At 41.3% G+C, this 13,764-nt stretch overlaps 1 protein-coding gene across 3 annotated transcripts in view; it reads left to right on the top strand.

The window, feature by feature from the left end:
• Window positions 1–13,208, top strand: part of cskl (c-src tyrosine kinase-like) — a 30,759-nt gene extending 17,551 nt beyond the window's left edge. For all 3 annotated transcript variants that reach the window (XM_073930118.1, XM_073930119.1, XM_073930117.1), the window contains 5 exons: window positions 86–176; window positions 1,566–1,639; window positions 2,024–2,219; window positions 3,950–4,036; window positions 9,508–13,208. In XM_073930118.1, the coding sequence (XP_073786219.1) occupies window positions 86–176; window positions 1,566–1,639; window positions 2,024–2,219; window positions 3,950–4,036; window positions 9,508–9,690 (631 nt within the window). In that variant the 3' untranslated portion in view covers window positions 9,691–13,208. The remainder of the gene's footprint in view (window positions 1–85; window positions 177–1,565; window positions 1,640–2,023; window positions 2,220–3,949; window positions 4,037–9,507) is intronic.
• Window positions 13,209–13,764: the final 556 nt, after the last annotated feature.

Below are 13,764 nucleotides of genomic sequence, written 5' to 3'. Positions count from 1 at the left end.
AGTTTGGTGGCCCCTGCTGTAAATCACTCCTGTTCAGTGTGTCTTAATTCTGATTTGAGTGTGCACGTGCATGTGTGTGTTGCAGTCAGCTCAGACACACTAACCTGGTGCAGTTGTTGGGTGTGATTGTAGAGGAGAGAGGCAGTTTGTTCATCGTCACTGAATTCATGGCTAAGGTCAGTCCATCCTCATCTAGACATGATCGATTATACCTGTACTGTTATAACCTTCACTGTTTACTGTTGGATTTATATATATATATGAAGAGTTCAGGTGCGAACGCCGCTAAACGCCACTTCCGCCAAAAATGAGCTAATGGCATTGAGTGAATGCTTTAGGCACGTAGTGCATGCTCGACAAATAGATTAGCTTCTAATGATCTGAATCTCAGCGTCTGCGCACTCAGAAAGAACAGTTTGTTTGCAAAAGCCGCTATAACCCGAGAACCAATCAGAAGGCGCGAATTGAATCATGTGTGCTCAATGCAGCAGCGTGCTGATACGCCGACTTTATGAGCAGACTGCTTTACTCCGCTTCCAATTTTGATTTTAAAAGACTGATGCTGCGTTCACACCGGACGTGGCATGTCAAGCGCGAGTGATTTACATGTTAAGTCAATGCAAACGCGTGAATTGACATCCTGCGGCGCGATACGCGCGAATGGCGCGGCGCGAATGACACAAATTACGTAAATGGGGCGGGGCGAATTGAGCGCTTTGCGCGTTTGACCCGCTTAACGAGCGTTTCGCGCGAATCTCTCGATTTCGAAAATCAGAACTTCAGCGTACATTTGCGCCGCGTTAACCAATCAGAAGCTTGCTTTTGTGGGGGCGTGATTGTGACGTAGAACCTGTTGTCGGTGTTTCGAGGGAAATCCTCCAGCCTTCACCGACAACAGTTCATCAAACCCGGCTGGGCTCAGTCAGAAGCACCGCTGAAAGTCTCCGTCATCCAGGTTTTTTTTTATTGTCTAGTTTATTTTATTGTAAAGCACTTTGGATCAACTACGGTTGTGTAAAATTGTGCTCTATAAATAAAGTTTGCCTTGCCTTATTTTTAGTTTGTTATTTTTACATGTAAGTGCAGTACAGTGTTGACGTTCAGACTGATTACGTTTAATGTGGCTGACGATAATAAATATTGCTAATAATGAGAATGAATCTGCCAGGTTGTTGAACTGTGCAGTGCTGTCGCTGCTTTACTGGGCTTAATACGCTACTGTATTTCAATTCTGCTCGTTACGGTGGTATTTGGAGAGACTATTTTTTTCCTGAGGTGGTACTTGATGAAAAAAGTTTGAGGAGCACTGATTAAGAGGGTTTTACATCTGAACTCTTCATATAGACATAGATACATATACACACACATACAAGTAGACTGTACTTTTTACCAGCTATAAATGTGTGTGCGTGTGCGTGCGTGTGTGTGTGTGTGCACGTGTGTGTGTGTGTGTGTGTGTGTGTGTGTGCGTGTGTGCGTGCGCGTGGGTGTGTGTGTGTGTGTGTGTGTGTGTGTGTGTGTGTGTGTGTGTGTGTGTGTGTGTGTGTGTGTGTGTGTGCACGCAGGGCAGTCTGGTGGATTATCTGCGCTCTCGGGGTCGGACGGTTCTGGATGGCGAGTGTCTCCTCAAGTTCTCTCTGTGAGTCTCATTGAGTGTGTGTACAAGTATGTGTGTGCAGGCTTGTGCTTGCGCATGTGTGTGTGGGCACATGCCTGTGTGTCTCCGCTTGTGCATATGTACGCATGCAACTGTGTGTGTGTGTGTGTGTGTGTGTGTGTATGCATGTGCAGGTGTGTGCTTGTGTGTGCGTGATTGTACAAATGCATCTGTATACGTGTGTGTGTGTGTGTGAGTGTTTGTGAGTGTGCGCATGGTGCTTGTGCATGTGTTTGTGCACAGTGTTTGTACACGCTCAGGTAATGAGCAAGTGTTGTGTTTTCCTATTTCAGGGTTGTGTGTGTGTGTGCGTGTGTGTGCGTGCGTGCACTCAGCAGTTCAGCAGGTGTTGTGTTCCTCTTTCAGGGATGTGTGTGAAGCGATGGAGTATCTGGAGGTCAATAACTTCGTGCACAGAGATCTGGCGGCTCGTAACGTGCTGGTGTCTGAAGAGAACATCGCAAAAGTCAGTGACTTCGGTCTCACCAAAGAGGCCTCCAGCTCACAGGACACTGCTAAACTACCCATCAAGTGGACCGCGCCAGAGGCACTGCGGGAGAAGGTATATACACACACACACACATAGAAATATAGACACGTACTTTTACGCACACAAATTCAGATACACACTCATACACTTTCATATTGAAACAGACACTCAACACACACACACACACACACACACACACACACACACACACACACAATAAACAATTACTATTTAGCATTGTATCTATTGTAGGGTTTGGGCATCTAAGCTATAATGCCGATCCGATACGCATCTCGATACAAAGAATACGATGCGATATATTAGCGATACATTTGTGACATATTGCGATGCAACACGATACGATTCACACGATACGATGCGATATTTCAGCACTAACTAATTAGATCAAGTTTATGAGATGATGTGAAAGAGGATGCTGTGCCATTGAATGAGTTTGATTATTTATTAACCAAGTAAAACCAAGACTTTTTTTACAAACTGGCTCTTCTCTCAGAGCCAGAGTGTCAGTTTACAGTAGAGGGCCATTTTAGAACATATAGCACATATTATTTAAGTATTTTCAAGATAAACAGAATGTATAAGTGCAATATATATTTAAAAAATATGTATATATTTGCACTCTTTCAACATAAATAAATTTAGCATTGCACAAGAATTGTGATTTAACTTTTCAACTATGAAAACAAGTTTTACAAAGATATATTGCCACTGATTATTCAAAACTTAAGGTTGTGAACTAGCAGTGTTATGCTGCTTTGAAACATCACTGTCACTGTAAACAACAGGCTAATAAAAATATAACAAACCAGCAATCTTCTTGCTGTGAGGTGGTCAAACTACCCACTGTGCCACCGTGACACCCAATTATTTTTATCATTATTATTATTAATATTATTATTATTATAATTAAATAAAAATTAACAGGAGGAGGTGTTTAAAACCTTCGTTCTCCGTGACACTAGGCTGAATATCTTTGCAGATGAACAATGCAATAGCATTCGTTATTGGCGTAGAGCGAGCAGAACTGTTGCGCATGGAAAAAAAAACTTGCAATGCTTTTCTCACCACTTTTGGAGCTGGTTTAAGCAGTGCGAAAGCCGGGGATGCTGAAACACTGGAAGATGCTTTCACAACAACACCGTGGCGCCGCTTCAAGTGAGATATCAGATTAGTCGTACTGCCCGCGTATTTTACAGATGCGCGGCACATTTTGCAAATTGCATCTGTCCTGTCATGTCGTCCATCCTTAAATCCATAATGTTGCCATACTTTAGATTTAAAACTCAGTGAGGAATAAAATGTTTGTTTTGCTTCTCGCGCTTTCTGAGGGCGCACCACTAGCTTCATCCGCACACCTGATACACTGAGTTGTAGTGTAAGTGTACACATCCGCAAATCCGTTGCTAAGGCTTACTTTATGTAGGTTGATTAAATTATGCGCCAAAAACAGGTTGACAACACTTGTTAATAAATAAAAAATGCATTCTATATTAAAAATATAAGCTGTATCTCAGAAAAATCGATGCATCTCGATTTGCTTTCAGAAATTCATTCATTCTCTGCTGCTCAACCGATGCACTCGCATCGTGCACGCGCATGACCGCGTATCGATACATATCGGTTAATCTTCCCATCCCTAATCTATTGACATCAGCTGTAGACGGTGTTCTGATGGACACTTACTGCACATTACACTCATAAATGTTCTGCCACTGCAGTGACTGTGCTGAGATCAGTGCTGATGTCACACATGAACACACTTCTCCTTGTCTTCTTGACAGAGGTTTTCTACTAAGTCAGACGTGTGGAGTTTCGGGGTTCTCCTGTGGGAGATCTACTCATTCGGACGCGTGCCGTACCCCAGAATTGTAAGAATGACAGAGTTTTCATTTATTGTTATACATCAATTAATGCAGGGATGTGATGATGAACTGAAAGCTGGTTGCAAATTGAAAATATGCCAAATGTTAAAGTATATACTGTATATTATACTGTATATATCACATTATTTACAGCTCTTTGTTAATGAATGCTCCAGCATACCGCAGTGTTCACTGTAGTCAACTGATAAATGTAATAAATACTGTACTATACTTCAGTAAACTGTGGTGTAGTGAAGTATAACATACCCTGTAGCTGTCGAAAACTACAGCATTGGGTGATTTGTTTATATTACTGTAGTTGTCATGTTACCATAGCAACTATAGAATCACCACAACAGATCAGTTACTGTAGTTGTCGTGTTACCATAGAAACTGTAGAACCACAACTGCTCAGTTACTGTAGTTGTCATGTTACCATAGCAACTATAGAATAACCACAACAGATCAGTTACTGTAGTTGTTATGTTACCATAGCAACTATAGAATAACCACAACAGATCAGTTACTATAGCTGTCATGTTACCATAGCAACTATAGAATAACCACAACAGATCAGTTATTGTAGTTGTCATGTTACCATAGCAACTGTAGAACACAACTGCTCAATTACTGTAGTTGTCATGCTACCATAGCAACTATAGAATAACCACAACAGATCAGTTTCTGTAGTTGTTGTGTTACCATAGCAACTATAGAATCATCACAACAGATCAGTTACTGTAGTTGTCATGTTACCATAGCAACTATAGAATCACCACAACAAATCAGTTATTGTAGTTGTCATGTTACCATAGCAACTGTAGAACCACAACTGCTCAGTTACTGTAGTTGTCATGTTACCATAGCAACTATAGAATAACCACAACAGATCAGTTACTATAGTTATGTTACCATAGCAACTGTAAAAATCACACGACAACAGATCAATTAATGTATTTGTTGTTACCATAGCAACTGTCGAATCACAACAGATAAATTACTGTAGTTGTTGTTACCATAGGAACTGTATGATCACCACAACAGTTCATTAACTTTTTGTTGTGTTACCATAGCAACTGTAGATTCACCACAACATATGATCTACTGTAGTTGTTGTTACCTTAGAAACCGTATAATCATCACAACAGATTAATTACTGTAGTTGTTGTGTTGCCATAGCAACTGTAGAATCACCATAACAGACCAATTACTGTAGTTGTTGTTACCATAGCAACTGTAGAATCACCACAACAGGTTGGTTTAAGTTGATTTTTATAGTAAAGTTCAAAAACACTAGTATTTACTATAAATTATAATAGTATTTTGTCATGTGGGTTGCTCTTGTGATAATCAAAACAGGTTTGACAGTAATTGAGATGGTTTTTGCAGTATAAATAGATCTGCTTAAATCATTTTTGTTGACAAAACAACACACTAAAACAATCTTATATTATGAACTTATGAGAGTTCACTCACAAAATTAAGGCTGTCATGATTTCCTCACCTTCCACTTATTCCAAACCTGTTCCTCTGTTAAACACAAAAGATCAACTAAAAACAGCTGTTGACTTCCATGGTGTTTGTTTCCATACTATGAAGCACTCTTCAATGCTCTATTATTGTTTTGAATGTGGGCTGCATTTCCTATGTCAACCACTAGGTGTCAATCTTACACACTGCAACTAATCGGTGCATCCTAATTCACATACTTGTGCACTATTTATACACTGTTATATAGTATAAGTAGTGCATTCACAAAAAAAAATATTTTTTATTATAATAAAGAATAAGAGCACTTTAAATACTGCAGTTATTCAACCCCTTGATAATAAGTGTGTAAGCTTGGACACTTCACACACTCACTGGCTGCAGCTTTGCTCATGTACCAGAAGGAGCGGAGCTAGAAATGAAGGGCTGGAGCTATCGGTCACCAGGGCCGGAGTGGGTCTCCTTTTTAGAGTTTCAATCCTTAAACCGGCCCACTTCAGTTCACGGATGACTATATTAAAATAACGTCATTTTCAACTCAGTACTTCACAGTGAAGATTTATTTGAGCACAATGTAATGTTGAACAGTATCAGAATTAGATTTGAGAGTTAGTGCTCTTAAATATCCAAACCTTGAAAAGACATAATATCAAATAAATGCAAATATGAATTTAGCTATATGTGTAAAATAAAGATTTAAATCAAATGTATTGCATTTTCTATTGACACTATTATGTCTTTTTCAAGGAAACAGCTGCTTAATACCTTCAAATATTTGTCATAAATATGAGAACATTAAATAGTGGCTAAATCTCCAACACTATTCTTTAAAACAGTGGTTCTCAAAGTGGGGGTGGGGAGCCCTAGGGGGTTATAAACTATTAGAATTACCATAATTCAGCTATAACCTGCTGGAGAACAAAATAGTAGTTAATAGTAAGACGTTAACATGTTAATAATAGACATTAAAAACAACATGCAACTAAAAAGCCATCAGCCTTTCAAAAGGTTTTGTTATTGCAACCCCAGGGGTGATTACATTATATTAAAGTCACAGCAAATAGCGTCAGACAATGAATTTATGGCACCAGGTTAAACTTTGACACCTTTACCCCCCTCACATTCTGCACATTAAAATTGAAGACAGGCCACAACTGAACACAGAGGATGGTCTCTGAGTGGTGTTCTTCAAAAATAAACGATGAATAGACTCGGGCCTATTGGTATGTGTGCATCGTTGTGTGTAAGGTTTATATATTTATAACCACTTTAGAGGATATTGGGGGTCGTGACTCGCTGGCATTGTTATTTTGGGTTCGCAGGCTAAAAAGTTTGAGAACTCAATTTCTCAATTTAAATCCAAACTCAAAACACTGTGTGGAACAGCTTATTTACTTTAACCTGACTGCGTTTTTAAAGTTTCTATTGTTTTCTATTGACTTTTATTGTGTTTTATTTAGTGTAATAGTGTTTTTATTTGAATTGATGGTTCTAGCTGTCCTGTACGGTGACCTTGAGTGTCCTGATAGGCGCCTTTAAATAAAATGCATTATTGGGCAACCATTACTGCATCCAGAATGGTGAAAAGCCTTGGAGTAACGATTGATGACCAACTAAACTTCTCTGACCACATCTCTAGAACTGCTCGATTTTGCAGATTCGCACTCTACAACATCAGAAAGGTCCGACCCTTCTTATCTGAACATGCAGCTCAACTCCTTGTTCAAGCTCTTGTTCTCTCCAGACTGGATTACTACAACTCTCTACTAGCCGGGCTTCCAGCTAACTCTATCAAACCTCTTCAGCTGCTCCAGAACGCAGCAGCACGAGTGGTCTTTAATGAAGCTAAAAGAGCACATGTCACTCCGCTGCTCATCCGTTTGCACTGGCTGCCAGTTGCTGCTCGCATCAAATTCAAAGCTCTGATGTTTGCTTATAAAGCGACTTCTGGCTTTGCTCCTTCTTATCTGCTCTCACTTCTGCAGATGTTTGTGTCCTCCAGAAACTTGCGTTCTGTGAATGAACGTCGCCTCGTGGTTCCATCCCAAAGAGGGAAGAAATCACTTTCCCGAACTCTCGCATTCAATCTGCCCAGTTGGTGGAATGAACTCCCTAACTGCATCAGAACGACTCGCTGTCTTCAAGTAACCACTAAAAACTCAACTATTTAGTCTCCACTTCCCTTCCTTATCTGCAATTGCCTCTCTGGATATACCACTAACTGTACTCAAAAAGTAAATAAATAAATAAAACATTGCTTCCTTGTCCTCATTTGTAAGTCGCTTTGGATAAAAGTGTCTGCTAAATGAAAATGTATCATTATTATTATTAACTCCTGCTTTAAACATGACAATGTCATGTATTTTCTGCATTATCTGAATATATGTTTATTTGTTTGTATTTAATACCTAATTTAATATGATGCATTTCAGTTTTGAATATTTTTGTTTCGAATTGTTTGCATTTGAGAACTTACAATACTCATATGTGTTGTTCAGATGGATATTCTGTGCATTTGAGGATATGTAGCGTGTTAAATATTGTGTGCGGGCTCTTTAAAGGGCTGGTCCAGAATGTAATTTTAAGGCTTGCTTGTGTTTATAAGATGCAAAGCAATGTGTGCTCGTGCTTCACTTGAAGGAATTCAGGTTATTTTTTCATAAATCTCACTTTGATTATACGCAGCTACTCAGCTAACATGAAAACGACGGACATATTTCCTTGTTCCTTTGAAAGGCCCGCCCCCAAGTGACTCTGATTGGTCATCTATCATAATGTGCTGTGATTCGCGGATCGGCTCCACGTCACGCCTGTACAAGCACGCGCTTTTGTGCTGTGTGAACAGTCAGTCAATCTCAGGCTCGCTCTCTAAAATAAAATCTGACAAGTGTAACGAGTGAAAATGGGGTGCGGCTCCTTCAAGAGACATGAGACATAAGAGGCTGCGCAGTGTGTGTGCGCTGTAAAAGTACGTTTGTGATATCACAGGCCCGGAAGTGTTTTTTTGTAGTCCCCAAAATTCATTCATTGTAGGCTTTGCTTAGCTAACTTTGTAAAATCCAAGGTCTTCCTTTACATAGAACTTCGAGCGTCTCACATTCAGAAATGCTGGTTATGTTCACACAGCTACATTACACATTAATTAAAGTTTAACATAGGATATTGTAGTGGACCACCACTTTAAAAGTGCGTCTATCAAATCTGACAGCAGTGTGTTCTTTAGAAGACAGCAGAGTCGCACCGTTTACTTTACCGCATCCATCATGGTTGAAATTTGAGGTTATATTGTGTTGTCTGTATCTTAATTTGTTTATTTATCTCTGAGTGAACATTAAAAGTCAACATCTGACAAGAAACTGACTTCACGCATTTCTTTCCTGGACATCATTAACCTGCAGGCTGCATTCTGCTCATGGGGCAGCGAGAAAGTTAATAAAAAGAGCGGAGCTGTGGTAAAATAACAAATAAAAAGATTGAGGCTATGGTCAAATAAATAAATTAATGACTGCTCAGACTGCAGGCAGCTCTGCACACCGGCCCTTGTGGCCAAAAAACGGAACGGCCCACTGGGAATTCTCCAGGTCCTCCCGTTTAGCCAATCCGGGCCTGTCAGGCACTAATCGAATTGCTCTATTTATTTTGTTTTGTGCAGCAGAAATCTCCTACATCACTGAAAATGCTGATGGTGAATGTGCACATCCTCATGGCAGCTACTATTTTGGTAGTTTGGTCATTTATTTAACTAACTTGATAACTGTCAAACATTGTCTGGGAAACAGTCTAAATTTTTAGTTAGCGTAAAAACATCAGTGTTCCATTTGTAATGACACTTTATTCATATACTGTGCTGTTGAGTGTGTAAGTGGATAGAGTATGCAGTCAATGATTTATGTCTCTGCTGTTGTTTTGAGTGGGTGTGTGTATCAGTGGTGTGTGTGTCCAGCAGATGGCGCTCTCTCTCTCTCAGATCTCTCTCTCTCTCTCTGCAGCCCCTGAAGGAGGTGGTGCCGCGGGTGGAGAAGGGCTATAAGATGGACGCTCCTGATGGATGTCCACCCGCCGTGTATGAGCTGATGAAGCAGTGCTGGACTCTGGATCCTGCAGGACGGCCCTCATTCCTCCTGCTGCGCGAGAAACTGCAGAACATCCGGCTGAAGGAGCTGCACCTCTGACACTCTACTGTACAAGAAAGAGAGACTCTACTGTACTGGAGACTCTACTGTACACGAGAGAGAGACTCTACTGTACTCTACCTGAGACTCTACTGTACCTGAGAGACTCTACTGTACCTGAGAGAGACTCTATTCTACCAGAGTACATGAAAGATGCTACTGTACCATCGAGGGACTCTACTGTACAGGAGACTCTACTGTGCCTGTGAGGGACTCAATTTTACCTGAGAAACTCTACTGTACCATCGAGGGACTCTACTGTATGTGAGGGACTCTACTGTACATGAGACTCTACTGTGCCTGTGAGGGACTCAATTTTACCTGAGAGACTCTACTGTACCATCGAGGGACTCTACTGTACCATCAAGGGACTCTACTGTACATGAGACTCTACTGTACCTTTGAAGGACTCTACTGTACCATCAAGGGACTCTACATGAGAGACTCTACTGTACCATCGAGGGACTCTACATGAGACTACTATACCTGTGAGGGACTCTACTGTACCTGAGACTCTACTGTACCATTGAGGGACTCTACTGTAGCAGTGAGAGACTACTGTACCATCGAGGGACTCTACTGTAGCAGTGAGGGACTCTACTGTACCATTGAGGGACTCTACTGTACCACTGAGGGACTCTACTGTAGCAATGAGAGACTACTGTACCATCGAGGGACTCTACTGTAGCAGTGAGAGACTACTGTACCATCGAGGCACTCTACTGTAGCAGTGAGGGACTCTACTGTACCATTGAGGGACTCTACTGTAGCATTAAGGGACTCTACTGTAGCAGTGAGGGACTCTACTGTACCATCGATGGACTCTACATGAGAGACTCTACTGTACCATTGAGGGACTCTACTGTACCATCGAGGGACTCTACTGTAGCAGTGAGAGACTACTGTACCATCGAGGGACTCTACTGTAGCAGTGAGGGACTCTACTGTACCACTGAGGGACTCTACTGTAGTAGTGAGAGACTACTGTACCATCGAGGGACTCTACTGTAGCAGTGAGGGACTCTACTGTACCATTGAGGGACTCTACTGTAGCAGTGAGGGACTCTACTGTACCACTGAGGGACTCTACTGTAGCAATGAGAGACTACTGTACCATCGAGGGACTCTACTGTAGCAGTGAGAGACTACTGTACCATCGAGGGACTCTACTGTAGCAGTGAGAGACTACTGTACCATCGAGGGACTCTACTGTAGCAGTGAGGGACTCTACTGTAGCAGTGAGAGACTACTGTACCATCGAGGGACTCTACTGTAGCAGTGAGGGACTCTACTGTACGTAAGATGCTCTATTGTACATGAGAGGCTCTACTAAACTAGAAAATCTACTGTACCAGCAAGGGACTGTAGACTCAAGGGACTCTGACACCTGCCTGTGCATGTGTGTGTTAGTATGTGTGAGTGTGGTTTTGGTGGTTTATGGGGACTCAAATGTGTCTAAGACGTGTATGATCTAGGTATTGCAATGTTTTGGTGGTTTATGAGGACATGCATTGTGTCCTCGTAATTCAAAACTCTTAAAGAGCCCCTATGAAGGATTTTTGGGAATGATCTTTATGCAGTGTGTAACGCGTGAAGTGAAAAACAATGATCGCTCCCTGTGGCTTGTACAGCACCTCTCATCAGTTATAATACAATAACTTCTGCATAGATTATGGTGGAGACATTTTTCTTTCTTCCTATGATTATAGACATGTGCAGGAACCACCAACATTAATTACAGCACGCCAGACCACACACAACCTAGAAGATACACTTTCACATTTGAGTTTATAAAAAAAAAATACAAAAAACGCCCCTTTCTTTAGGTGTTATTATAACACAGACAACATATACAGATAATTTAAACACTTTCAATAGTGTTTTATGAAAATTCAAAAGGTTTTCTTTCAAATGACACCAAATTTTTGCATTTACACCTCTGCATGTGGATTTGGGAAGCTTTTAAATTTGGGTAGGCAAAATCCAAGCGGAAATCCATAAATAGCAGCACTGGTTAAAAACAGAATATGACCTTTATAATGCATAATAGGGCCTGTTTAAAAATCATACTTAACAAGTATACTTACTCAGTTATTGTTAAATTACATACTTAACTAGTCATACTTAGCCACAGGTTTGCAGTGAGGGTTGGGTTAGGGGTGGAGCCATACCATAAGTGTTTGGAGAGTCCTCGTAAACCACCAATACTAATTTGTGCGTGCGTGCGTGCGTGCGTGCGTGCGTGCGTGCGTGTGTGTGTGTGTGTGTGTGTGTGTGTGTATTCTTCTGGTCAGTGAGGAGGGCTGGTCTTTTCCTCTGCTGCTGTTTTTCTTTCACTACTTTATTCCAGTTTCTCACGAGGCACAGTTCACCCCAAAATCAACACTATAATAATCAACAATATAATAAACGTAAACATTAGTTCACTAACTCGTTCATTTTTTTTTTCTCGGCTTAGTTCCTTTATTCATCAGGGGTCGCCACAGCGAAATGAACCGCCAACTTATCCAGCATATGTATTTTTAGGCAGCGGATGCCCTTCCAGCGGCAACCCATCACTAGGAAACACCCATACACACTCATACACACACACACACTATGGCCAATTTAGTTCATCAGTTCACCTATAGCGCATGTGTTTGGACAGCCGGGAATCGAACCAGCAACCTTCTTGCTTTGAGGCCACAGCGCTACCCTCTGCACCATCGCGCTGCGTCTATAATAATAAATATATGTAATTAGTTTATATATAATTATAATTTTCATTAAGAATCAAGTGATTGTGATGCTGTTTAATTTTGGGCTGAACATGTTCTCAGTGAGATTCATCATTCAGTGTGTGTGTGTGTGTGTGTGTGTGTGTGTGTGTGTGTGTGTGTGTGTGTGTGTGTGTGTGTGTGTGTGTACCTGCCTGCTGGAGTTGTTGAAGCAGTGCCTGTGTTTCTCTGACATCTTTTTTTTTATTCCTGTCTTTATTTAAATCTGCCTTTTTAATGCCTGTATTGTTCATTTGTCATCTGCATCCAGACCGTGTGTGTGTGTGTGTGTGTGTGTGTGTGTGTGTGTGTGTGTGTGTTTCTTCCTGAGTGCCAAACTGAACTGAGGACACGAGCTGGGAAGCACACATACGTCCCAGCTGAGCTCATGTGCCTGCCAACACACACACACACACACACACACACACACACACACACACACATACAAACTCAGACATGCATAAACACACTCATAAGCACACTCGCATACATACAAAAACACACACTCTTTCTCCCTCTAGTGGACTGTGCAAGAGAGTACAGCTAAACTCTGTTTTTATATGAGAATATGCTAGCGTGTGTGTGTGTGTGTGTGTGTGTGTGTGTGTGTGTGTGTGTGTGTGTGTGTGTGTGTGTGTGTGTGTGTGTGTGTGTGCACTCCTGCATGCTCAGAGTGGTCTTCAGTATGGTGTCAGTGCTGTAAGTGTTGATTGTTGTTGATATTCTGCCATAATGATCAATAAATCCTCCATCTGACTGACAGCTGCCTGTCATCACTGAGGGCGGAGCTGACCGGAAGAGGAAGAAGTGTGTGTGTGTGTGTGTGTTTGTCGATGTCCATGCATTTATTTATCTTGACTGTGTATGTGTGTGTGTGCATGTATGTTTATCTGTGTGCATTTAGGTGTGAGTGTGTGTGTGTGTGTGTGTGTGCACATATTGACATGTGTTTTTGTGTTTGTGTCTGTATGTTTGTGCAATTGTGTCTGACTGTGTGTGTGTGTCTGTATGCATTTACATGTGTCTGTGAGTGTGTGTGAATGCGAGTGTGTTTGTGGGTATATGTGTTGTGTGTGTGTGTGTGTGTGTGTGTGTGTGTGTGTGTGTGTGTGTGTGTGTGTGTGTGACTCTTTCTGTCTATGTACATTTGTGTGTCTGAGTGGGTATATCTCTGTGTGTGTGTGTGCATGTTTAGATATGTGTTTGTGTGTGTATGTGTGTAGTTTTGTCTGTATGTCTTTGTCTATATGTCTGTGCTTTTGTGTGTGTGTGCGTGCATGCTTGTGTGTGTTTACATGTGTGTTGTGTATTTGTGTGT

This window comes from Danio rerio, chromosome 18 (assembly GCF_049306965.1).
Source record: "Danio rerio strain Tuebingen ecotype United States chromosome 18, GRCz12tu, whole genome shotgun sequence".
Classification (NCBI taxonomy): domain Eukaryota; kingdom Metazoa; phylum Chordata; class Actinopteri; order Cypriniformes; family Danionidae; genus Danio; species Danio rerio.
Note: the sequence above shows the minus strand (reverse complement) of the source record. Positions and strands in the feature narration are given on the sequence as shown.